This window comes from Procambarus clarkii, chromosome 49 (genome assembly GCF_040958095.1).
Source record: "Procambarus clarkii isolate CNS0578487 chromosome 49, FALCON_Pclarkii_2.0, whole genome shotgun sequence".
NCBI lineage: Eukaryota > Metazoa > Arthropoda > Malacostraca > Decapoda > Cambaridae > Procambarus > Procambarus clarkii.
The window spans coordinates 13,521,999-13,546,518 of record NC_091198.1 but is presented as its reverse complement, the minus strand read 5'-3'; the positions used below and the strand labels follow the sequence as shown (position 1 = coordinate 13,546,518).

At 45.5% G+C, this 24,520-nt stretch overlaps 1 protein-coding gene across 10 annotated transcripts in view; it reads right to left on the bottom strand.

Annotated features, from left to right (window-relative positions):
* The window catches only part of POSH (Plenty of SH3s), a 245,347-nt gene extending 225,492 nt beyond the window's left edge, over positions 1-19,855 (bottom strand). For 6 of the 10 annotated variants that reach the window (XM_069302999.1, XM_045750321.2, XM_069302998.1 and 3 more), the window contains exons 1-2: positions 19,729-19,809; positions 814-993 (exon numbers count right to left, since the gene is read on the bottom strand). In XM_069302999.1, the coding sequence (XP_069159100.1) occupies positions 814-948 (135 nt within the window). In that variant the 5' untranslated portion in view covers positions 949-993; positions 19,729-19,809. Of the gene's footprint in view, positions 1-813; positions 994-19,521; positions 19,700-19,728 lie in introns of those variants that run through there. The other 4 variants (XM_045750320.2, XM_045750322.2, XM_069302997.1 and 1 more) reach the window with 3 other exon arrangements.
* Between the last annotated feature and the right edge of the window lie 4,665 nt (positions 19,856-24,520).

Sequence of the window (24,520 nt, the reverse complement as noted above, 5' to 3'; positions counted from 1 at the left end):
CCAGGCTCGCTCACATAGATGCCTTTCAGCAACACAGACTAAAGAATTTGCCAGCAGGTGGAAAGTGTGCAATAGGCCAACGTGCATGCGTAGTATGTAAAACAACAAAACAAAGAGAGCAAAAACATAAAATGGTGCAAACATGGTGTGAAGGGTGTGGAGTTGCATTGTGTGCTGTCGACTGCTTCAACGACTACCACTCACTCCAAGATTTCTAAATGTGCAATAATAGTGCAAAAACCTGTACATAGTGCATGCTAGTGTGTACACGTAAAATAATGAACATGGTGATTACTGTACATAATATAATGCCGTAATGGAAAACGTTTGTGTGCGCATGTGTATACTCGATGTGTGCAACATATATTGACAATAACTGTCAAGTGACATTATGTGCAACATAATTAGTAACTAATATTGCAAAGAATACACGCCTAGACACTGTAAATAATGACGCGAAAATAAATTCGTGGCAACTGTGGCTGCTTGAAGAGTGCGTGCGACGCCTCCGGGACGCACAGTGCATGGGCGAACATGCAAACTGTGACGTCATCATCCATCTTCTCCGCTCAATTACATCGCCGGTAAGTACAATTGTTTTTTTTCCCCCCGTGATCAGGGAACACAACTTAACAGGTTAGGAAGAAAAAATATTTTTTTTTTTTTTTTTTTTTTGCACCTGTGGGTGTCAATCAGAATACAGCCATGCGCCATTTAAGGGTTAAGCAATCTTATTAATTATTCGAAGTTTAAACCAATCTTTTCCATAATTTCTTGATCACATAAATAAATAAAATTGATTTACTGTATTACCTTATGAGTGTGAACAATATCATTAAGACAACGGCGGCAGAATGTGTGTTGACATGGAAGAACACGGGAGGTGGAACCGAGCTGCTCCAAGCACACTGAACACTCCAATGCATCACTGAGTAGCAACTGGTCCATCCTCACTCTAATTGCCAAAATTACATTACAACTTCATTCTGCTATCTGGAAATAGACAAATAAGTGTACATGAAAGTATTATTACGATTGCTAGTAAAACTGTTCAAAGATTATACTATATTAAATGCAATTCATGTAGGCAAGTAAGTAATTATCAAAAGAAGGCACCAAACCAGGATGGCTATGTAGCACCATCAAATGTGCGGAATATTCAGAGGACGCTAAATATCACCAAGGATGCCTATACGAGAACAGAAACGCATAAGGCGAACGATATCAAAAGTATTAGATTCACCAAGAATTCTATCGAGGGATAAGTGTACAAGAGGGACGGTCGGAAAGCAAGACCCACACTCGTCATGGAAGTAAGGACATTCAGCAAGGATATGCACGACCGTAAGAGGGACAATGCAATTTGGACAATAAGGAGCAGGGCGGCGCTCCATTAAGTGACTGAGTTAAGCGTGTATGGCTAATACGCAACCTCGCCAGAACCATTTCCAGGTTACGATAGTAGGCCATGGGGACACACTACTCTTAAGAGTACAGGGTACACAGTTTGTTACAACCCGTTCTCGCAAATTCGTAAAGTCAATATTGACTTATTAACTACGTGCATAGGTGATATACTAAACATAATAGATACCCTTAAAAAGATTCATAGAAAACACCGACCTTACCTAACCTTGTTAGTATCTTAAGATAAGCATCTTATTGCTTCGTAATTACAATTATTACTTAACCTATACCTATTATATACCTATACCTATTATAGGTTAGGTAATAATTGTAATTACGAAGCAATAAGATGCTTATCTTAAGATACTAACAAGGTTAGGTAAGGTCGGTGTTTTCTATGAATCTTTTTAAGGGTATCTATTATGTTAAGTATGTCACCTATGCACATATTTAATAAGTCAATATTGACTTATTAAATTTGCGAAAACGGGTTGGTTTGTTACCAGTAACAGAAGACCAACAATCCTGCCAATGGGTAAGGGTGAAGGAATGATTAACTAGGTAAGTCAGAATAAGGAATACCTTTACGGGAGATGGGACAAGAGAGGACAGATTCTCTAGCAGCAGCGTTTGCACGCTCATTTAAAGAGACACCAATATGGCTGGGAACCCAGCAAAACTCAACTGACTTAAATTTACTGGAAAAAAGAAACAGCCAATGTAGAATCTCGATGACCACTGAATGGACCAGATTAAAGGACCCGAGAGCCATGAGGCCACTACCAGAATCAACGACAACCACAAAGGAAGATTGACAATGAGAAAGCAGGAGATGAAGAACATAGAGAACAGCATAAAGTTCCGCTGTGAAGACGCTAGTCTCCGGAGGTAGGCGACACACATAAATGTGGTTAGGAAAAACAAGAGTAGCCAACACTGCCTGCAGACTTAGACCCATCGGTGAAGATGGAAATGGAGTGGGAGTGTGAAGAAAAGTGTTCAAGAAAAAGGTATTTTAGAACCGTAGGAGGGGTAAAAGCTTTAGTGATACGGGTCAGGGATGTACAAAATTTAGGAAGGGGGACCCTCCACGGGGGAAAGGATGGAACAATACGAGGAGAAACATCGGTAATACGAATCGAAAGAGAATCCTGTAAGCGAGATAACAGGACAGAAAGAGGGAGGTGGTGAAGAGGAACAGGAATAACAGGAGGGATAAATGTCAAAGCACGACAGAGGCGAGAATAAGGATGTTGTATGATCCGCGCAAGATAGCGAAGACAGAAGCGATCACGGCGGTCCTGACGAGATAGGAAGCTAGTGTCAACATACAAGCTGAGGGCGGGTGTCGAACGAAAGGCACCAGAGCTGAGGTGCAACCCAGTATGGTGCAAAGCATCAAGACGGCAAAGAGTAGGAGGAGATGCAGACGAGTAGGCAGGGCAACCATAATCGAGTTTTGACAGTACGAAAGAGGAATGTAGAGAGAGGAACGTGCGCCTATCTGCTACCCCAAGAAGTATGGGAAGTTAAGGGCCTTAGAGCATTCAACTTGGAAGTAAGAGATATGGACGGACCAAGACAAACGAGTGCCAAAGATTAACCCCAAGAGCTTAGTGGAATCCCTGTACATGATGGGATGATCATAAAGCGACAAAGAGGGACGAAGAATGACATGCTTTCAAGTAAAAGACACAGCACAAGTTTTAGTCGTAGAGAACTTGAAGCTATGATCGGTGGCCCAAGACGAAACGGCATCAATCGCAAGTTGAATCCGCCGTTGAAGGAGAGGTGAATCATCAGCCCGACAACAAGGGATAAGATCATCGACATAGAGAGCGAAGAAGACTCCAGAAGGAAGAGAGGAAAGAAGACCATTGAGGGCAACCAGAAAAAAAAGAGTAGTGCTCAGAACACTACCCTGGGGTACACCCTCGTATTGCTGAAAAGAGGCAGAGAGAGTGGCACCAAGCCTTACTCAAAAGGAATGACGAGAGAGGAAACTTTGGAGGAAGAGAGGGAGATTACCACGAAGGCCAAGAGAACGAAGTTGGGACAGAATATGATATCTCCAGGCAGTGTCGTAAGCCTTTTCAAGGTCAAAAAGGACAGCAACAACAGAGGTCTTCACAGCAAAAGCAGTACGAATATGGACCTCCAAGTTCACTAGTAAATCTGTTGTACTGCGTCATTTGCGAAAACCAAATTGAGAATGGGAGAGGTGATAGTGGTCTAAGAACCACATCAAATGAACGTTAACTATACGTTCAGAGAGTTTGCAGACACAACTCGTGAGGGCAATAGGGCGGAAGTACTGAGGGGATGTGCCGAGAGACCCCCTGGTTTCCGAACAGGGAGAACAACAGCATCGAGCCAGTCCTCAAGGACTGACGACGACTCCCAGACCCAGTTATACAAACTCAGCAAATACTGTACTGAGATGTGCACGGAGGGAAATGGAGAAGCATCTCATAATGAATGTCATCGGAGCCCGCTGCCATAGAACCACAGAGGGCCAGGGTAGACTGAAGTTCAGAGAGAGAGAAGGGATCATTATAGGGAAGGCTGAGATGGGTATGGAAATCTAAAGGATGATATTCTAGAACAGGCTTACGAAGAAAGAAAGATTGAGGAAGATGAGAACCAGAGCTAACAGACTAAAAGTGGGAACTCAGTTCGGCCGCAACCTGCACCAGGTCCGCCACAAGAGTACCATGGAGGTGAAGGACCAGCGAGAAATCGGGAACGAACTTACCCGCTATCTTGCGGATACACTTCCAGATCTGCGGCAGAGGAGTTTCGAACGTAATAGTGGAAACATAAGACTTCCAACACTCACGTTTAGCAGTACGGAGGTCCTACGGGCAACCGCACTCACCTTCCGAAACAAAAGAAAATAATTAGCCGTCTGCCGTCGGCAGTGTCTCTTCCAGGCTGCACACTTACAGCGGACAGCCCGACAGTCCACATTCCAACAGGGAACGCACTTCCACATGTCCTGAGAGGTAGAGTGAGGAATATAGTGGAGGGTAGCATCGAAGATGATGTCATGAAAAAGAAGGAGGGCGCGAGGGAGAGGCAGAACGGAGAGATCAGAGAGAGGGTAAAGAGGTTCCAGTCTGCAAACTGCTACTGAGGGAAGGAGAGGGGAGGGTGAAAAGAGAAAAAGGTAACAAGGATGGGGAAATGGTCACTGCCATGGAGGTCATCAAGAACCCGCCACGTGAAATAGAAGTAAAGAGACGACGAGCAGAGAGAAAGATCAAGACAGGAAAGGGTGCGAGTTCGAGAGTCCTAATGAGTGGGTTCACCAGAATTCAGAAGAGACAGGAAAGAAGAGAGGACGAACGGTTCAAGAAAGCGACCCCGAGTGTTTGTCAGAACATCACCCCAGAGGGTATGTCGACAATTAAAATCACCCAGCAGGAGCACAGGCTCCGGCAAGGAGTCCAGTAGGTGTTTAAGATCAGGAAGAGAAAGCGGGACATGTGGGAGAGATAAATGGAACAAACCATATACCATTTACTCACAAAGACCCGGGCAGCAGAACATTGGAGAGGCAATGGAAAAAGTAGGGGGAACAAAGGGAATATCAGAACGAAACAAGAAAGCAGTAGAGTTACGGGCTCCAGCAAAAGCAGGGGGGGGGGGAGTAACAGCTACGGAAGTGATCAGGATGAGCACCAAGCATCAGCTCCTGGAGACAGATACAAAGGGGGGAAACTGTGAAATCAGAAGTTGGAGTTCATGGAAATTGGCGTAATATCCACGAATATTCCATTGAAGAATAGACATCAACAAAATGAGAAAGGACAGCAACATAAAACAATGAAGAAACAAAGATTAAAAGGAACACAGCATGATAAAGAAGCTCAGGACGAGATCAGGGTCAGCGAAGTCAGGATTAGGGGGCATGGGTAAACTGAGTAAGGATGGAAGGAAGGGAGCGGGAAGACAGATCAGAGCCAGACGAGCAGGATCTGGAGGAGGAGGAGGAGAAAACTGAGGATTAAGGACAGCAGGAGGAGGAGACAACTGAGGGTCAAGGACAGCAGGAGGAGGGGGGGGGGCAGAAATCGGGAAGCACACCTCAGCAAGAGCAGCAACCGAAAGAGAAGCGGGGGCCAAAGAAACTTCCATAGCAGGAACAGGGGGTTCGACCACCGAAGCGGGAGGGGATGGAGCGATATTCAGAGGTGGGAGGCGAGGAAGAAAGCAAAACTTTCTTACCCGCTGGGCGGAAGGAAGGAGATGAGCCAGGCTTTCGCTTCTGACTCAAAGAGACAGGTGTTCCAGCAACAACGTACTGGGCAACAGACTCGAGTGTCTCAACGGGAGAAGAAGAACAAGAGCGAACAGCACGATGATCGCTGGGAGAGTGATGGACATCAGCCCACACAGACAGTTAGGTGAGAAGGTGGTGGAGGCCAAGACCGTCAGTAGTTTCAAAGCGTTACATGACAAAGAGTGCTGGGAAGACGGGACACCACGAGCGTAGCTCTCATCCTGTAACTACACTTAGGTAATTACAGGCGGCGTGGAAAGCTAAGAGATGGAGGAGAAAGTATGGGGAAAGAGGATCGGAGGGAGATGAGAAAGAAGACACAGGAGACATGACAGACTGGGTAGAAAGAAGGGGAACCCCAGACAGAGAACAAGGAGGGGGGGACCCTTTGGGACAGAACGTAAAGTAACAGGGGGAAGAGGCGGTGGGCATGTCTGGGTCTAAGGCCTGGAAACGGTTGTGAGATTGAGGAAGGTGGGAAGGACAAGGAGAGAAATAGCACAACACGCGAGCATAAGAGACGCCAGCATAAGGGGGAAGACGCCGAACTTGGCGCCTCGGAGAGTGACCTTCGTCCCCCACACAAGGGACAGAGAGCGCCAGTACTGGAGCATCGGAGGGCACTATGCCCAAACTTTCAGCACTTATTACAGAGCCGAGGATTGGGAATGTACTCCTGAATGGAGCATCTGGTACCAGCAAGGATGACAGAGGGCAGAAGGGTCCTACCATCAAAGGTAATTTTCACAACCCGAAGGGGCTGACAGCGACGACTACGAGGGGGACGAGTAAACGTGTCCACCTGGAGGACAGAATAGCCCTGGGCTTCATGGATATGCTTGATATCTTCGTGGCAGTCCTTTGGATGCCTAACACTGGTCGCAACATGGTGCGGGAGGAGAATAGTGCCAACATTGGCGTTTAACCGAGCTTTATTGGAAACCTGAACAGGGGTCTCGCCAATGCAGGATAAGGCGGCCAAGCGGGTAACTACAGCCTTCTGTAGCCTTCTCAGGGTAGCCTGAGGAGTAGCAGCAATGACATGTGCACCAAGACGGGTGGGGTTGAAAGTAACAGAGGCATCCACAGAATCAACAAGGCGCCTTTGGAGGGAAAATCATCAGGAGGTGTAGAATCTAAATGATGGAGATCAAAGTACTTAGTCCACATAGCAGGACCAAACAAGGCATGGTACGAAGTAGTATGGGAAGGGATTGTTTGAGTGTGGCCGCAGTGGGGAAGGCATTGAGAACCCCTAGAGAGGGGTTAAAAGGTGCAGTAGTCACAATGAGAGATTGAGCCGTGCTAGGGGACGAGGTGGTCACTGCTGGTGGTTAGGGCTCAACCCAACTACAGAGGAGGGAGGGGAGCCGAGGGGGACTAGTCAGGAGGGTCAGAGGAGCTAGGTCTGGGCCCAATGTAGCAGGGGCTACAGAGCCCGGTCTTCCAACACAGTCCAACTCGGGGGCCTGGTCGCCCACTTCACGAGCTCGAGAAGTCATAGGAGCAACAGGAGTCATCGGAATGAAAATGAGAGGGGAAGACTTTCATTCACAAATGTGCCCCCACACCCACCACGGAGTCACAAGTAGAGGATAGGACACCCAACAAGAGACATGTTGCCGGTCTTGCCGGGGGCTTCCCAGGGGTGCGTCGTGAGTTTACTCCCCAACAAACGCCACCTTAAGAACCGTCAGTTCGCCGAGATCGGGTTCAGTGACGAAAGAAGGATTGACAATAAAAAGGTCCTCTCGCTTCAGACGTTGGGTACCACAGTTTTACGGGTGAGAAAGTATGCCTCCTCAAACACCCGGGCATCAAAACAGAATAAGTCCAAAAGAATAATCAAGACTGGCAAAAGGTCGGCGGGAAATAACAATTAGAAAGAAGAGGAGGGGGGGGGGGGGAGAAAAATGAAACACAAGGAAAAGGAAAAGAGATCCGGCACAATTGGAGAAGACAGCAGCAGGAGCATAAGGCCCCAAAAGGACAGAGGGCTGACCCATGGAGCATCACACTCCGGCAGCTGCCCACCAAGTCCCCTCACGGCGACAACGGGCCGGATCGGGATAGGGTTCTTGTAGGTAAGTGATCTTTTTGTTTTACATGAATTTACCGGAGGGCCACCATCTATTTAATGGCTATGGCAGGGACAGAAATCTGGCGGCTTGTCAAAGGTCCCCCAACCCCATTTTTGGGTTGGGTCTGGATCTAACCAAGAAACTACAGTATATTAACTTTCATGCTCTCATCAAAGATTTTTTAATAAGAACAAAATAACAAGGAGACATGCATTTTTCTTGCTCTAGGATTTATTGTCACTATTTAAATCTTACAAATGCAAGACAAGAGAGGATTCAATTTACAAGATTGTCTTCCTGCTGCCACTGGTAGGAGGCAACAGGGTAAGCATCATGCTCTTCATAGGATTACTGTAATGTTTTCCCTTTCAGATTGGTTTCTTTGGTTACAGCCCCTCCTTCATTCTATGCCAGGAACATGTCATCTGCTTTCCACGGATACAGTACTTGTTGATGGATATGTAGCAGTAGTTTATCAGTAGTTTTTCATACTGATAAGGCAGATTAGACAAGGAGGGGGAATAACTATTTAAGCCAGAACATTTTAAATATGTATACAGTAGACTCAGAGGATCAAAACCGAACCCCACACAAGTTACTCTGATAGAATTAAATTGAAATACTATTAGTCTAATAATAGGAAGAAATAGCTAGGGCATCTTGGTCTAACTATGTTACATTGTTAGACCATTGTTAGTCACTTAACATTACATGAATAGGTGACTTTAGTTTTAGTAGAATAAACTGAACGAGTGAAATGGTAATATTAGATTCAGTGACATGCTGAGGTAAAGGGTTTTTTAGAATCCGATGATGACTGCTTTTTTATTGACTTATTGGTGGCCATCAGAAAGAGTGAGAGTAATAATTAGCATCAAAATGAGTAATTAAAGAATAGTGATCACAAGGAAATCAGAGTTACCAAGTAAATAATTTAAGCCTAACAAGTCCTCAGAATCAGATAAAGCACTTCCCAGGATCCTGGAAAAATTCAAGATAAACTTAGCGAGCTCTTGTCTTACATATTTATTAAATCATCGGAGTTGAGCAGAGCACTGAAATTGTCAAGAATTGTCAATGTGGCGCAGATTTTTTTTAGGGGATTTTTACTTGTTTACCTGAGAGCCACTAACACTAGTAGCCTCGACGAGGACAAGAAGCTGGCGGCTTGTCGAAGGATTCCCCCATTTGCCTTGATCATCCTTTTCGGCTACTTTAAACGTTTTTGACATTTGATAAGAGTTTTGACATTTACGGCAGGTATGCGGTTCCTTGAATTAATAACCCTGTGGGTGAAAAAGCATCTCCTGTTCTTAGTCCTACATTGTGGCTTGTTGAGCTCGAACCCGTTACCTGCTTGATGGGGTTCTGGGAGTTCTCCTACTCCCCAAGCCCGGCCCGAAGCCAGACTTGACTTTTGACAGCTTGGTCCAACAGGCTATTGCTTGGAGCAGTCCTCAGGCCCACATATCCACCACAGCCCGGTTGGTCCAGCACTCCTTGAAGAAAACTACAGTATCTAGTTTTTTCTTGAAGATGTCCATGGTTGTTTCAGCAATATTTCTTATACTGTACTCGCTGGGAGGATGTTGAACAACCATGGACTTCTGATGTTTATACAGTGTTCACAGATTGTGCTTATGGCACCCCTGATCTTCACTGGTTCTATTCTGCATTTTCTTCCATATCGTTCACTCCAGGAAGTAAGTAATTATCAAAGAAGGCACCAAGCCAGGAAGGCTATGTAGCACCATCATATGTGTGGAATAATCAGAGGCGCTAAATATCACTAAGGATGTCAATATGAGAACAGAAACCCCTGCTAGGTGAACAGAGGCATCAGATGGAACGAAACGTGTCCAAAAATCTCTGTTTTGCCCGGAACTGACTCAAGAGACTTTGTTATGAACAGGGTGTACTGACTAGTGTGCTCCATGATCCAACATAAAATATAGCATTTAACAATACTGTAAATATAAATTGGACGTTTTGAGTCAGAAAAAAACAATGTAAGTACTGTACTTGTCTGGCAATAGAGTAAATTTATTGAACAGATTACTGAGTAACAAAATTGACTTGGAATCACTGGATTGTTTCAAGTGTAGGTTAGACAAATGAGTGAATTTTGCTGAACATAAATAGCATTGGCATCACATGGGCCAATAGGTTTTCTGAAGTTCTTTTTTATTTTTATATACTAGAGTTCTTACATTCTCGTAAAGCTACTAGCACGCATAGCATTTCGGGCAGGTTCTTAATCATAATTTTCCCTGGAATATGACAAGCCAAATTGTTTAACAATCCGATACCCATTCACTGCATGGTGGGCCGTCCACTTAGACGACGTTCTTGCTTCATGCAGGTCGGCGTTTAATCTCCGACCATCAAGGTGGTTAGGCACCATTCCTTTCCTCCGTCCCCCCCCCCCATCCTATCCCAAATCCTGATCCTGAACCCCCCTTCCAAGTGATATATAGTGGTAAAGGCTTGGTGCTTCCTCCTGATAATTCCCTTTACTTCACTGCTGGGTGAACAGAGGCTACAGTTAAGGATTGGTGCCTAGTCAATCCTCCTCGGTCAGGAAACGAACCCCAGGCTAAATAAATCGCTTGCAGTGTTGGGCGAGTGTCTTACCACTACACCTCAGGGATAGAAGTTTCTTCTAATCTTAAATTCCCCCATGTTTCAGCTATAGTGGAAGTTTCACTCATTGAATGATAAATTATTGATCATTTATTGTTTTCCAAATAAAGCAGTTCCCTAGTCCTTTATATTTGCACTCACAAGCATTGTACTGTAGTAGTACAGTATGGGTTTTCCAATATCACATTTCGCAGTAATAACGTCACCCTTTGAACTATTCAATAATATATACTGTACAATGAAATACAATACATTAGGCTCACCACTGACTGCCAATCTTCCACAGAAGCCCCTCAAAGTACCAAGTACAGTACACAGAGAAGTTTCAATCATCATTTCTTGACAAATTAGGTTAGATTATATTATATTTTAACTAAGGTTAGAAGTAGGTTAGAATATGTGAAGACTTAGCTTGATAACAAGCTAACCTAGATATACATAATTAATTCTATTAAATTATTATGTTAATGTAATGGATGTTTTCATTCCTTTCACAACTTGCCCAGATTGTGGAATAAAAACCATATCATTACAGCTGCCAGCTGAGCCTGGCAGCTGCATCCCCATGGAGAGATAAATGTTGAGATTGGAGTTTGCAATGATGAACCTTGGTGACCTAGGACACAGTTGATTCACAGCTAAAAGGTCCCAGATTTAATTCCCACTTAGGTCGGATAGGTTAGGTTAGGTCGGACGTTAGGTTAGGTCGGACGAAAGAAAACTTGCCCAAAACATGAAGGAAGATCCAAAATCTTTCTATGCATATATACGAAGTAAAACAAAACAAAGGACTCTGTAGGACTCCTAAAAGATGAGACTAACCAAGTTATACTGGCTGATAAAAGGGCAGCAAACACACTGAATGAATACTTTACATCAGTGTTCACACCAGAAAGATTGAACAACATCCCATCACCCACACAAATGTTCAAAGGAGGTGAAGAGAATGAATTAAGAGATATACCCATTACATGTGACACAATCAGGAAGAGCACTGACAAACAAAAAGCTTCAAAAGCACCTGGTGCGGATGGACTTTAATCTAAAGTTGTAAAGGAACTGGCAGATGCAATATACATATCACTGAAACTCCTTTTTCAGAAAATCCCTGGACCAAGGGATAGTTCCCTGGATTGGAAATATGCAAATGTTACTCCCATTATATAAAAGGCAGAAAGAGGCCGGCAGAAAACTACCGTCCGATCAGCTTGACATCACACATCTGCAAGCTCATGGAGAGAATCCTAAGGGAGGGAATCATACATCTCACAGAGAACAATCTTGTAAAATCAATGCAACATGGGTTTGTTAAAAATAGAGCCTGTCTCACTAACCTGGTCACATTTCTGGAAACAGTAACCGGCTATTCAAACAAAGAAGTTCCAGTAGATGTAGCTTACATGGACTTTGCTAAAGCTTTTGACAAGGGTACCACATGAGAAACTGACAAGGAAATTACAGGCACATGGAATAAATGGAAGAATACTGGAATGGATAAAACAATGGTTAAAACATAGAAAACAAAGGGTCGTGCTAAATGGGAATAAATCTGACTCGAGAAATGTGGTAAGTGGGGTCCCACAGGGGTTCATTTTGGGGCAACCCGTTCTCGCACTTTCTTACAGTCAATATTGACTTATTAAATACGTGCATATGTGACATACTAAGCATACTAGTTTACTTTGAAAAGCTTCATAGAAAACACCGACCTTACCTAACCTTCTTAGTATGTTAAGATAAGCATCTTATTGCTTCGTAATTACAATTATTACTTAACCTATACCTATAATAGGTTAAGTAATAATTGTAATTACGAAGCAATAAGATGCTTATCTTAACATACTAAGAAGGTTAGGTAAGGTCGGTGTTTTCTATGAAGCTTTTCAAGGTAAACTAGTATGTTTAGTATGTCATATATGCACGTATTTAATAAGTCAATATTGATTATACGAAAGTGCGAGAATGGGTTGTTTGGGGCCAACCCTGTTTGTCATATACATCAATGACATAGATGAGAATATCTCTACATCAGAGAATTTGATGATAAATCACATCATCAAATTTGTAGATGCCACCAACATCTATGGGACACATAAGAATAAAAGTAACTGCTGAGGGCCTATTGGCCCATATGAGGCAGCTCCTATTTATAATCACCCAATCCCACTCATATACATGTCCAACCCACATTTAAAACAATCAAGGGACCCCCACCTCCACCACATTACACGGTAATTGGTTCCACAAATCAACAACCCTGTTACCGAACCAGTCCTGTATTTACTTCGGTCTTTCAGTGGATGAATGTAGAAAATAGGGAACTATTAGCGGAATATCAAATAAATGGATTTAAACTATTTCACACAGCTAGATATATTAGACGAGGAGGGGGAGTAGCCATATATGTTAGGGAAAATTTGAAATGTAGTCTCAAAGAGGGACTCAAAACTGAGCCACACACAGAAGCTATTTGGATAGAATTAAACGAAAGAGCAAATAATCTTATAATAGGCAATACAAATATACAAGCCACCAAATTTAAACAGGATGGAAGCAAAGAACCTATGGGATGAAATATCTAGAACATCTCGGTCTAGCAGTATTTGTGTCATGGGTGACTTTAATTTTAGTGGAATAAATTGGTTTAACAGAACAGGGAATAATGAAGCAGAAGATTTTCTAGAATTGACGATTGCTTTCTTAGCCAACATATTAAGGAACCAACGCGGGAAAATTATATATTTGATTTAGTGTTAACTAACAGGGAAACACAAATTAATGACATCGAAATAGGGAGTGAGCTACGGAACAGTGATCACAAAGAAATCAGATTTAGCATAGAATGGAATAGATCTACAGGAGAAAATTCTGTTAAAGTGCCAGATTTTCGAAAAGCTGATTTCAATAGCCTAAGAATTTTTTGGGGTCAAATAGATTGGAAAGTCTTGGGCATGGAGGGTGGGCCGGTCTTAGAGCGAAACATGAACCCAGCGATAGGTGACTTAAAAGGGGATTTTGATGTGGATTCAAAATATAACATATTTAAAAATATTCTAATCAAAGCACAGGAATGTAGTATACCATACAAATTTAATAGATCGAATACTAATGATCCAAAGTGGATAACAAAGGATCTGAGGAACCTTATAGGTAGAAAGAGAGCATGGAACAAAAGGATTAAGAATGCGGAAGTCAGTTTAGAACAGGAATTCGTACAACTTGTTAGAAATGTTAAAAAAAAGAGAAAAAAACCATGAAGTTCGCAATGCAGGGCAAGCAAAGACAAATCGTAAAGGGTTTTTTCAGTTATATCGAACAAAGACTAGGGAAAGGATCGATCCATTAAAAACCGAGACAGGTCAAATAACGGATAATGACGAGGAGATGAGTAGTATTTTTAATAAATATTTTATATCTGTACTTACTAAACAGGAACTTAACAGTATGCCTTCGGCCGAACAAGTCAATGTGGGTGGGGACGAGGACAGGTTGGCAAGTTTAGCAGTTACCAAGGAGGATGTAATTAAACAAATAGTAAAACTAAAACCAAACAAATCCCCAGGGATGGATGAAGTGTTTGAAAGCGTGCTTAAAGAATGCAAAGAGGAGCTTTGCGAGCCACTGTCTACTATATTTAATAAATCAATAGAGTCCGGCAGAGTGCCTGAGTCATGGAAGGTTGTTAATTAATGAGGTACCAATTTTTAAGAAAGGAGATAGATCACTTGCGTCAAACTATCGGCCAATTAGCCTAACGTCTATTGTGGGAAAGTTACTTGAATCGATAATTGCAAATACAATTCGTCTTCATCTTGAAAAACATAAATTAATAAATGATTCGCAACATGGTTTTACAAATGGCCGTTCATGTTTAACAAATTTGCTATCTTTTTATTCCAGCATAGTTGAGGCAGTTGATAGTGGTAAGGATTGTGATGTTATGTATCTTGACTTTAGCAAAGCTTTTGATACAGTGCCACATGAAAGACTGATTAAAAAGATAAGAGGTTCAAGGTATTGGGGGCGCTGTATTAAGTTGGATTAGGGCATGGCCATTCCAAAGGAAACCGAGTTAGTATAAATGGGGTTAAGTCAGAGTGGGATAATGTTGTTAGTGGAGTGCCTCAAGGCTCTGTCCTGGGACCTCTGTTGTTTATAATATATATAAATGATTTAGATTTAGGTTTGAGTAGCAACATTTGCAAATTTGCCGATGATACAAAAATCGGTAGGGAAATTAATATGGAAGAAGACTCTCTATCACTTCAAATTGATCTAAATAGGGTTTTGAAATGGTCAAAAGATTGGCAGATGCAGTTTAATGCTGAGAAATGTAAAGTTTTTAGGTTAGGTAATGATGATAGAGTTACAAGATACGAGCTGGATGGTGTTGAGATTGCAAAGTCGAACTGCAAAAGGGATCTGGGAGTTATGATTGATAAGAATTTAAAACCAAAGGATCAATGCATGAATGTTCGTAATAAGGCAAACAGGACACTGGGATTTATTAATCATAGCATTAGTAACACGACACCTGGTGTTGTTCTTCAACTATATCTTGTTCTGGTTAGGCCCCATTTAGATTATGCAGTTCATTTTTGGTCGGCGTACTACAGAATGGATATAAATTCACTTGAACGTGTCCAGTGTAGGATGACAAAGTTAATATCCCAAATTAGAAATCTTTCATAGGAAGAATGATTAACAAAGCTTATTTAGGGTATTAAAAGTATCAACACAAGAAAAAACACAAAACAATGGGTATAAATTGGAGAAGTTTAGATTTCGGAAAGACTTGGGTAAATACTGGTTCAGTAACAGGGTTGTTGATTTGTGGAACCAATTACCACGTAACGTGGTGGAGGTGGGGTCCCTCGATTGTTTCAAGCCTGGATTGGACATGTATATGAGTGGGATTGGGTGGTTATAGATAGGAGCTGCCTCATATGGGCCAATAGGTCTTCTGCAGTTACCTTTGTTCTTATGTTCTTATATTGCATTCACTGGAAAGGCGAAGAGTTAGGGGTAACATGATAGAGGTTTACAAGTGGATGAACGGACATAACGATTCTTCGCAGGCGGGGATCGTATTCCAGGGACCTGCCCGAAACGCTACGCGTACTAGTGGCTGTACAAGAATGTAACAACTCTTGTATATATCTCTAAAAAAGGGGGATATTAATAGGGTATTAAAAGTATCAACACAAAACAATGGGTATAAATTGGATAAGTTTAGATTTAGGAAAGACTTGGGTAAATACTGGTTTGGTAACGGTTGTTGACATGTGGAACCAATTACCAGTCTCTGTGGTGTAGTGGTAAGACGCTCGCCTGGCGTTCCGCGAGCGCTTTGTCATGGGTTCGTATCCTGGCCGGGGAGGATTCACTGGGCGCAAATCCTTAACTGAAGCCTCTGTTTATTGATTTTTTGGTTTTAAATTCTTACTAATCATAACTCCCAGATCCCTTTCATAATCCAACTTCGCAATCTCAACACCATCTAGCTCGTATCTTGGAACTAAATCATCATTACCTAACTTCAAAACCTTACATTTGTCAGCATTATACGGCATCTGCCAATCTTTTGACCATTTCAAAACCCTATTTAGATCGTCTTGATGTGATAGTGAGGCTTTTTCTGTGTTTATTTCCTTCCCATTTTTTGTATCATCAGCAAATTTTAAAATATTGCTGCTCAAACCTGGCTTAATCATTTATATATAGTATGAATAACAGAGGTCCCAGGACAGAGCCTTGAGGCACCCCACTTACAACATTTTCCCACTCTTGACTTGACCCCATTTACACTAACTCTCCATTTCCTTTGGTACAGCCATACCCTAATTGAACTTAATATACCACCCACAATGCCACAAGCCTCTATCTCATTTTTAATCAATCTTTCATGTGGTACTATATCAAAAGCTTTGTTAGATATATGATGTAGAGATATCTTTTCTTAAAAATTGGTACCACATTAGCAACTTTCCACGATTCCAGTACTCAGCCTGTCTCTAATGATTTATTAAATATGGTAGACAATGGCTCGCAAAGATCCTCTTTGCATTCTTTAAGCACCCTGGCAAACACTTTGTCCGGCCCTGGGGATTTGTTTGGTTTGAGTTTCACTATTTGTTTAATAACATCATCTCTGATAATTGCTAAATTAGTCAACCAGTCCTCATCCCCACCTACATAGACTTGTCCGGTTGAAGGCATAGTGTTAAGTTCCTCTTTAGTAAATACAGAGATAAAATATTTATGAAAAATACTACTCATCTCTTCGTCATTATCTGTTATCTGACCTGTTTGTTTTTAATGGACCTATTCTTTCCCTAATTTTTGTTCGATACAACTGAAAAAAACCTTTAGGATTTGCCTTTGCTTGCCCTGCTATGCAAAGTTCATAGTTTCTTTTTGCCCTTTCTCTTTTTTAACATTTCTAGCCAATTGTACGAATTCTTGTTCTAAATTGACTTCCTCATTCTTAATCCTTTTGTACCAAGCTCTCTTTCTACCTCTAAGGTTCCTCAGATCCTTTCTTATCCATTTCAGGTCATTAGTATTCGATCTATTCAATTTGTATGGTATACTACATTTCTGTGCTTTGCTTAGAATATTTGTAAATAAGTTATACTGTATTTTGAATTCACATCAAAATCCCTTTTTACATCGCCTATCACTGGGTTCACGTCTCGCTCCAAGACCGGCCCACCCCCCATGTCAAAGACTTTCCAATTTATTTGACCTCAAAAAATTTATTAGGCTATTAAAATCAGCTTTTCAAACATCTGGCACTTTAACAGAATTTTCTCCTATAGATCTATTCCATTCTATGTTAATCTGATTTCTTTGTGATCACTGTTCCCTAGCTCACTCCCTACTTCGATATCATTAATTTGTGTTTCCCTGTTAGTTAACACTAAATCTAAAATATTGTTTTCCCGTGTTGGTGCCTTAATGCTGCGCGTAAAGAAACAACTTAATTCTAGAAAATCTTCTACTTCATTATTCACTGTTTTGTTAAACCAGTTTATTCCAATGAAATTTAAGTCACCCCTCACACAAATACTGTTAGACCTAAATGCTGTTGATATTTCAACCCATAAACGCATTGCTTCCATTTGGTCTAAGTTGTCTAAGCTTTGTCAATCTTTCTTCATATGACAGGTTTCTAATTTGAGGGATTAAATTTGTCATCCTACGCTGAACGTGTTCTAGTTTTTTATATTCATTCTATAGTATGGTGACCAAAGCTGAACTGCATAATCTAAATGGGGCCTAACCAGAGCAAGATATAGCTGAAGAACAACACTAGGTGTCTTATTAGAAACACTTCAATTAATAAATCCCAGTGTCCAATTTACCTTATTACGAACATTTCTGCATTGATTTTTTGGCTATAAATTCTTACTAATCATAACTCCCAGATCTCTTACGCAATCCGACTCCGCAATCTCAACACCATCTAGCTCGTATCTTGTAACTCTATCATCATTTATCTAACCTCAAAATCTTATATTTGTCAGAATTAAACTGTGTCTGATAATCTTCTGATCATTTCAAAACCCTATTCAGATCATCTTGAAATAATAGCGAATCTTTTTTTATGTTTATTTCCCTTCCGATTTTTGTATCATTGGCAAATTTGCAAATATTGCTGTTCAAACCTGAATTTAAATCATTTATATATATTATGAATTGAATAGGTCCAAGGACAGAGCCTTCAGGCATTCCACTTACAACATTTTCCCACATTAAAGTGTGGGGTTATGAAGGTGATATTAAAACCTTACAAAGAGATCGACATGAACTCCACAAATGGTCAGATGACTGGCAAATGTTTGTTAATGTCTATAAATACAAGACCTTACATGTGGGGCGTAACAATCCACGACCCAACTACCAAATTAACAGCACTACCTTACAACAGATAGATGAAGAAAAGGACCTTGGAGTCAGAATCCATCATTCACTAAAAGTTGCATAACAAGTGGGAGCAGCAGTAAAAAACCAAACCTTGGAATAATCAAGCATACTTTTACCTTCAAGGAAAAGAAAGTAGTCGTTCAATTGTATAAGTCTCTGTTGCGCCCCCACCTGGATTATTGCATCCAGGCATGGAGACCTCATCTTCAGAAAGACATAGCTGCTCTGGATTAAGTGCAACACCGGGCAACAAAAATCATTCCAGAGCCAAGTCATCTTTCGTATCAGGAACGGTTGAGGGCCACAGGGCTAATAACACTGCAGACCAGGCATGACAGGGTAGATCTCATAGAAACCTTTAAAATATTAAACAATTTGGATGATGTTGATCCGGACACTTTCTTCAAAAAGGTCAGATATAACACTAACAAGAAACAACGGGTTCAAGCTCATCAAGCCACAATGTAGAAGAGCAAACACGAGATGCTTTTTTCACCCATAGGGTTGTAAACCCGTGGAACCGCCTACCTGCTGAAGCCGTAAATGCCAAAACTCTGCTGGGTTTTAAAATACAGCTGGAAAAGATCATCATGGCAAATGGGGGAACCTTTGACAAGCCAACCGTATCAGTGGCCCTCAGGTAAATTCAGGTAAATATATTTTGGAACATTTCCTTACACTTGATACGCCAGCTCACTAAACAGCACTTAGAAAACCAATTTTAAAATCTTACTCATGACAAGCAGGTAAAAGACGAGTATTTTACCAGTTTTTAAAGACATGAAAGATAGCCTTATGTAGTTTAAGAAAGTTATTGGGTAATCTAAGCTCAACCTTTACTATAATAAAGTATAACATTTCTAATGACATACAGTAACAGGACTCTAACACTACAAAGTGTCTCCACCTGGTGCTGGCTGCAGAAGCTTTACACCAACTCTACATTCTGGGTTTGTCATTGTCAACATTAAGAGTCACATAAGTGGCAGCATATAGTCATTCCATTTAAAATACTGGCACCAAAAACACCAAGAAAATGTGTTTCATGCAATAGATACAGTAGTTAACTAGGACAGGAAAATCCTGTGTAAAAATTTAGTAATAGGCAAAAGGAGAGTGTTAAAAGTTTGCCTCAGTGTGGCCTGCCCTGATCTGGCCTGGCCTGCCCTGGCCTACCCTGGTCTGCCCTAGAGAGGGAGCAGCCACGACCCACACTCGGCACAATATGAGGGTGAAGGGTAAAGCCTTCAGGGCAGCCCAGAGGCTCGTGTCCCTGGTGGCCAACCTCACATTATCACGAGGTATCAGTTGGGCGGCGCCGCCCACCCTCGGCTCTCCCACCCCGCCCCTGCCGCCCCCAAGGGGCCAGTGACCCCGACTGACCCTGGCTGACCCTGGTAAGACCCCGGTGTGACCATGCCCCGCCCTGCGTGCCCCGCCACTCACTATATGACATGACACACTGGGCCCACCTCCCCGCTGGCCGCTCATGGTTCCAACAATACCGCCCTCGCCGCCCACTCCGCCGCCCACACCCGCCCACACACACTCCACTCTAACTCCTCATTATTAAACCTTTCTGATTTGCAGTCAACGCTCCTTCAATAAACGTGTATTTCCAAAATTTGTGATTGTTTACAGGGTTTATGAAGACTTGGCGCGCATGTTTATAAACAGCCTGGCTCAGGCCTCGACACCAAGCTCATCTGGACTCATAGTTTGTCTCCACTACTCAGTAGGCTGACGCGCGGCCTGCACCATCACCTGCTGACCTGTACCCAGCCGCTTGGGGTTGACCTGCACCACCCATCACCTCGGGGGTTGACCTGCACCACCCACCCCCACCTCTAGGGTTGACCTGCACCACCCACCCCCACCTCTAGGGTTGACCTGCACCACCCACCCCCACCTCTAGGGTTGACCTGCACCACCCACCCCCCACCTCTAGGGTTGACCTGCACCACCCACCCCCACCTCTAGGGTTGACCTGCACCACCCACCCCCACCTCTAGGGTTGACCTGCACCACCCACCCCCACCTCTAGGGTTGACCTGCACCACCCACCCCCACCTCTAGGGTTGACCTGCACCACCCACCCCCACCTCTAGGGTTGACCTGCACCACCCACCCCCACCTCTAGGGTTGACCTGCACCACCCACCCCCACCTCTAGGGTTGACCTGCACCACCCACCCCCACCTCTAGGGTTGACCTGCACCACCCACCCCCACCTCTAGGGTTGACCTGCACCACCCACCCCCACCTCTAGGGTTGACCTGCACCACCCACCCCCACCTCTAGGGTTGACCTGCACCACCCACCCCCACCTCTAGGGTTGACCTGCACCACCCACCCCCACCTCTAGGGTTGACCTGCACCACCCACCCCCACCTCTAGGGTTGACCTGCACCACCCACCCCCACCTCTAGGGTTGACCTGCACCACCCACCCCCACCTCTAGGGTTGACCTGCACCACCCACCCCCACCTCTAGGGTTGACCTGCACCACCTACACTTGGGGGGACACCTGCACCACTACCACTGGGGGGGGGGGGACACCTGCACCACTACCACTGGGGGGGGGGGACACCTGCACCACTACCACTGGGGGGGGGGGACACCTGCACCACTACCACTGGGGGGGACACCTGTACCACTACCACTGGGGGGGACACCTGCACCACCACCACTGGGGGGATACCTGCACCACCACCACTGGGGGGGGGCCACCTGCACCACCACCACTGGGGGGGGACACCTGCACCACCACCACTGGGGGGGGGGACACCTGCACCACCACCACTGGGGGGGGACACCTGCACCACCACCACTGGGGGGGCACCTGCACCACCACCACCACTGGGGGGGGACACCTGCACCACCACCACTGGGGGGGGACACCTGCACCACCACCACTGGGATGGGACACCTGCACCATCACCACTGGGGGGGGGGACACCTGCACCATCACCACTGGGGGGGGACACCTGCACCACCACCACTGGGGGGGGGGACACCTGCACCACCACCACTGGGGGGGGGGACATCTGCACCACCACCACTAAGGGGGGGGACACCTGCACCACCACCACTAAGGGGGGGGACACCTGCACCACCACCACTGGGGGGGGGCTGGACACCTGCACCACCCACCACTGGGGGGAGACACCTGCACCACCACCACTGGGGGGGACACCTGCACCACCCACCACTGGGGGGAGACACCTGCACCACCACCACTGGGGGGGGACACCTGTACCACCACCACTGGGGGGAGACACCTGCACCACCACCACTGGGGGGGGACACCTGTACCACCACCACTGGGGGGAGACACCTGCACCACCACCACTGGGGGGGGGACACCTGCACCACCACCACTGGGGGGAGACACCTGCACCACCACCACTGGGGGGAGACACCTGCACCACCACCACTGGGGGGACACCTGCACCACCCACCACTGGGGGGAGACACCTGCACCACCACCACTGGGGGGAGACACCTGCACCACCACCACTGGGGGGAGACACCTGCACCACCACCACTGGGGGGGGACACCTGTACCACCACCACTGGGGGGAGACACCTGCACCACCACCACTGGGGGGACACCTGTACCACCACCACTGGGGGGAGACACCTGCACCACCACCACTGGGGGGAGACACCTGCACCACCACCACTGGGGGGAGACACCTGCACCACCACCACTGGGGGGAGACACCTGCACCACCACCACTGGGGGGAGACACCTGCACCACCACCACTGGGGGGGACACCTGTACCACCACCACTGGGGGGGACACCTGTACCACCACCACTGGGGGAGACACCTGCACCACCACCTCTGAAGGAGACAATCACCAGGGTCTGAGGCTGCTTTCCACGCCACCTCTGGAATTGGGTTGATCTGCATACATATGTATGGGGTCTGATGTTGACCTGCAACCAACGACACATGGGGTCTGAGACTGACCTAAACCCTACTACATATGGGGGTCTGTGGCCAGTCTGCACCCCCCCCCCCCATCTGGGGGTCTGTGGTCAGTCTGCCCCCCCCCCCATCTGGGGGTCTGTGGTCAGTCTGCCCCCCCCCCCCCATCTGGGGGTCTGAAATTGAGCTGTATAACCACCTTGAGGTCTGAGGAAGCACTGCTCAGACATGACTAGAAATGCCACCTCTAGGGTCTCAGGTTGACCTGTACAACCTCACTTGGGGTCTGAGGCTGATTTGCACCGTCACCTCAGGCATCTGTGGTTGACCTGCACCACCACCACCACAGGCATCTGTGGTTGACCTGCACCACCACCACAGGCATCTGTGGTTGACCTGCACCACCACCACCTCAGGCATCTGTGGTTGACCTGCACCACCACCACAGGCATCTGTGGTTGACCTGCACCACCACCACCACCACAGGCATCTGTGGTTGACCTGCACCACCATCACCTCAGGCATCTGTGGTTGACCTGCACCACCACCACCACAGGCATCTGTGGTTGACCTGCACCACCACCACAGGCATCTGTGGTTGACCTGCACCACCACCACAGGCATCTGTGGTTGACTTGCACCACCACCACAGGCATCTGTGGTTGACCTGCACCACCACCACAGGCATCTGTGGTTGACCTGCACCACCACCACCTCGGGCATCTGTGGTTGACCTGCACCACCACCACAGGCATCTGTGGTTGACCTGCACCACCACCACCTCGGGCATCTGTGGTTGACCTGCACCACCACCACCTCAGGCATCTGTGGTTGACCTGCACCGCCACCACCTCGGCATCTGTGGTTGACCTGCACCACCACCACCTCGGGCATCTGTGGTTGACCTGCACCACCACCACCACCACCACCACAGGCATCTGTGGTTGACCTGCACCACCACCACAGGCATCTGTGGTTGACCTGCACCACCACCACCACAGGCATCTGTGGTTGACCTGCACCACCACCACCTCGGGCATCTGTGGTTGACCTGCACCACCTCAGGCATCTGTGGTTGACCTGCACCACCACCACCTCGGGCATCTGTGGTTGACCTGCACCACCACCACCTCAGGCATCTGTGGTTGACCTGCACTGCCACCACCTCGGGCATCTGTGGTTGACCTGCACCACCACCACCTCAGACATCTGTGGTTGACCTGCACCACCACCTCAGACATCTGTGGTTGACCTGCACCACCACCTCAGGCATCTGTGGTTGACCTGCACCACCACCACCTCAGGCATCTGTGGTTGACCTGCACCACCACCACCACCACCACCACCTCAGGCATCTGTGGTTGACCTGCACCACCACCACCTCAGGCATCTGTGGTTGACCTGCACCACCACCTCAGGCATCTGTGGTTGACCTGCACCACCACCTCAGGTATCAACCAGCACCATCTAGTCGTGCCACATACCTATGCTCATACCTGACTACCCATAATTTCAAGTTTGGTCAGGCATGTGGTTCTCAAAGTAATTGTACATGTGCCTGTTAATAATTTCAAACACATGAGCATAGTATAAAAAAGTGCAACAACTACAGTGTAATAAATCGTCGTCTCGCATCATCTCGCTACTCTTAATTAAGTACAGTAATTGCGATATTATCCTTATACACTTTTAATTATGGGACGAGAGTTCTGCTTGCAGTGTCCCAGTGCAGTGTTATGGGATAGGTGGTGGTGCTTGCGGTGTCCCGTCTTCCCGGTGGTGGGAAGTTATCGGACGAGAGCTCTGCTTGTGGTGTCCCGTCTACCCAGTGGTGGGAAGCTATGGGATGGGTGGTGGTGCTTGCGGTGTCCCGTCTTCCCGGTGGTGGGAAGTTATGGGAGACGAAAGCTCTGCTTGCGGTGTTCCATCTTCCCTGTAGTCGGAAGTTATGGGACAAGAGCTCTGCTTGTGGTGACCCGTCTTCCCTGTGGTGGGAAGCTATGGGACGGGTGGTGGTACTTGCGGTGTCCTGCCTTCCTGGTTGTGCTTGTGGTGACGTTTAGAAGAGTTACAAAAGCGTAAAAGGTTGTGGGGGACACACATACTCGCACACAGACGACGTCCAGTTAGTGTAGGATTTATTGATTGACTCTACAAGTGTGATACATTGTGGCAGGCATTCGCTAATAAGACCTCAACCTTTTCTTTTCACCTTTTTTTCTATAAAGGAAATTAAAAA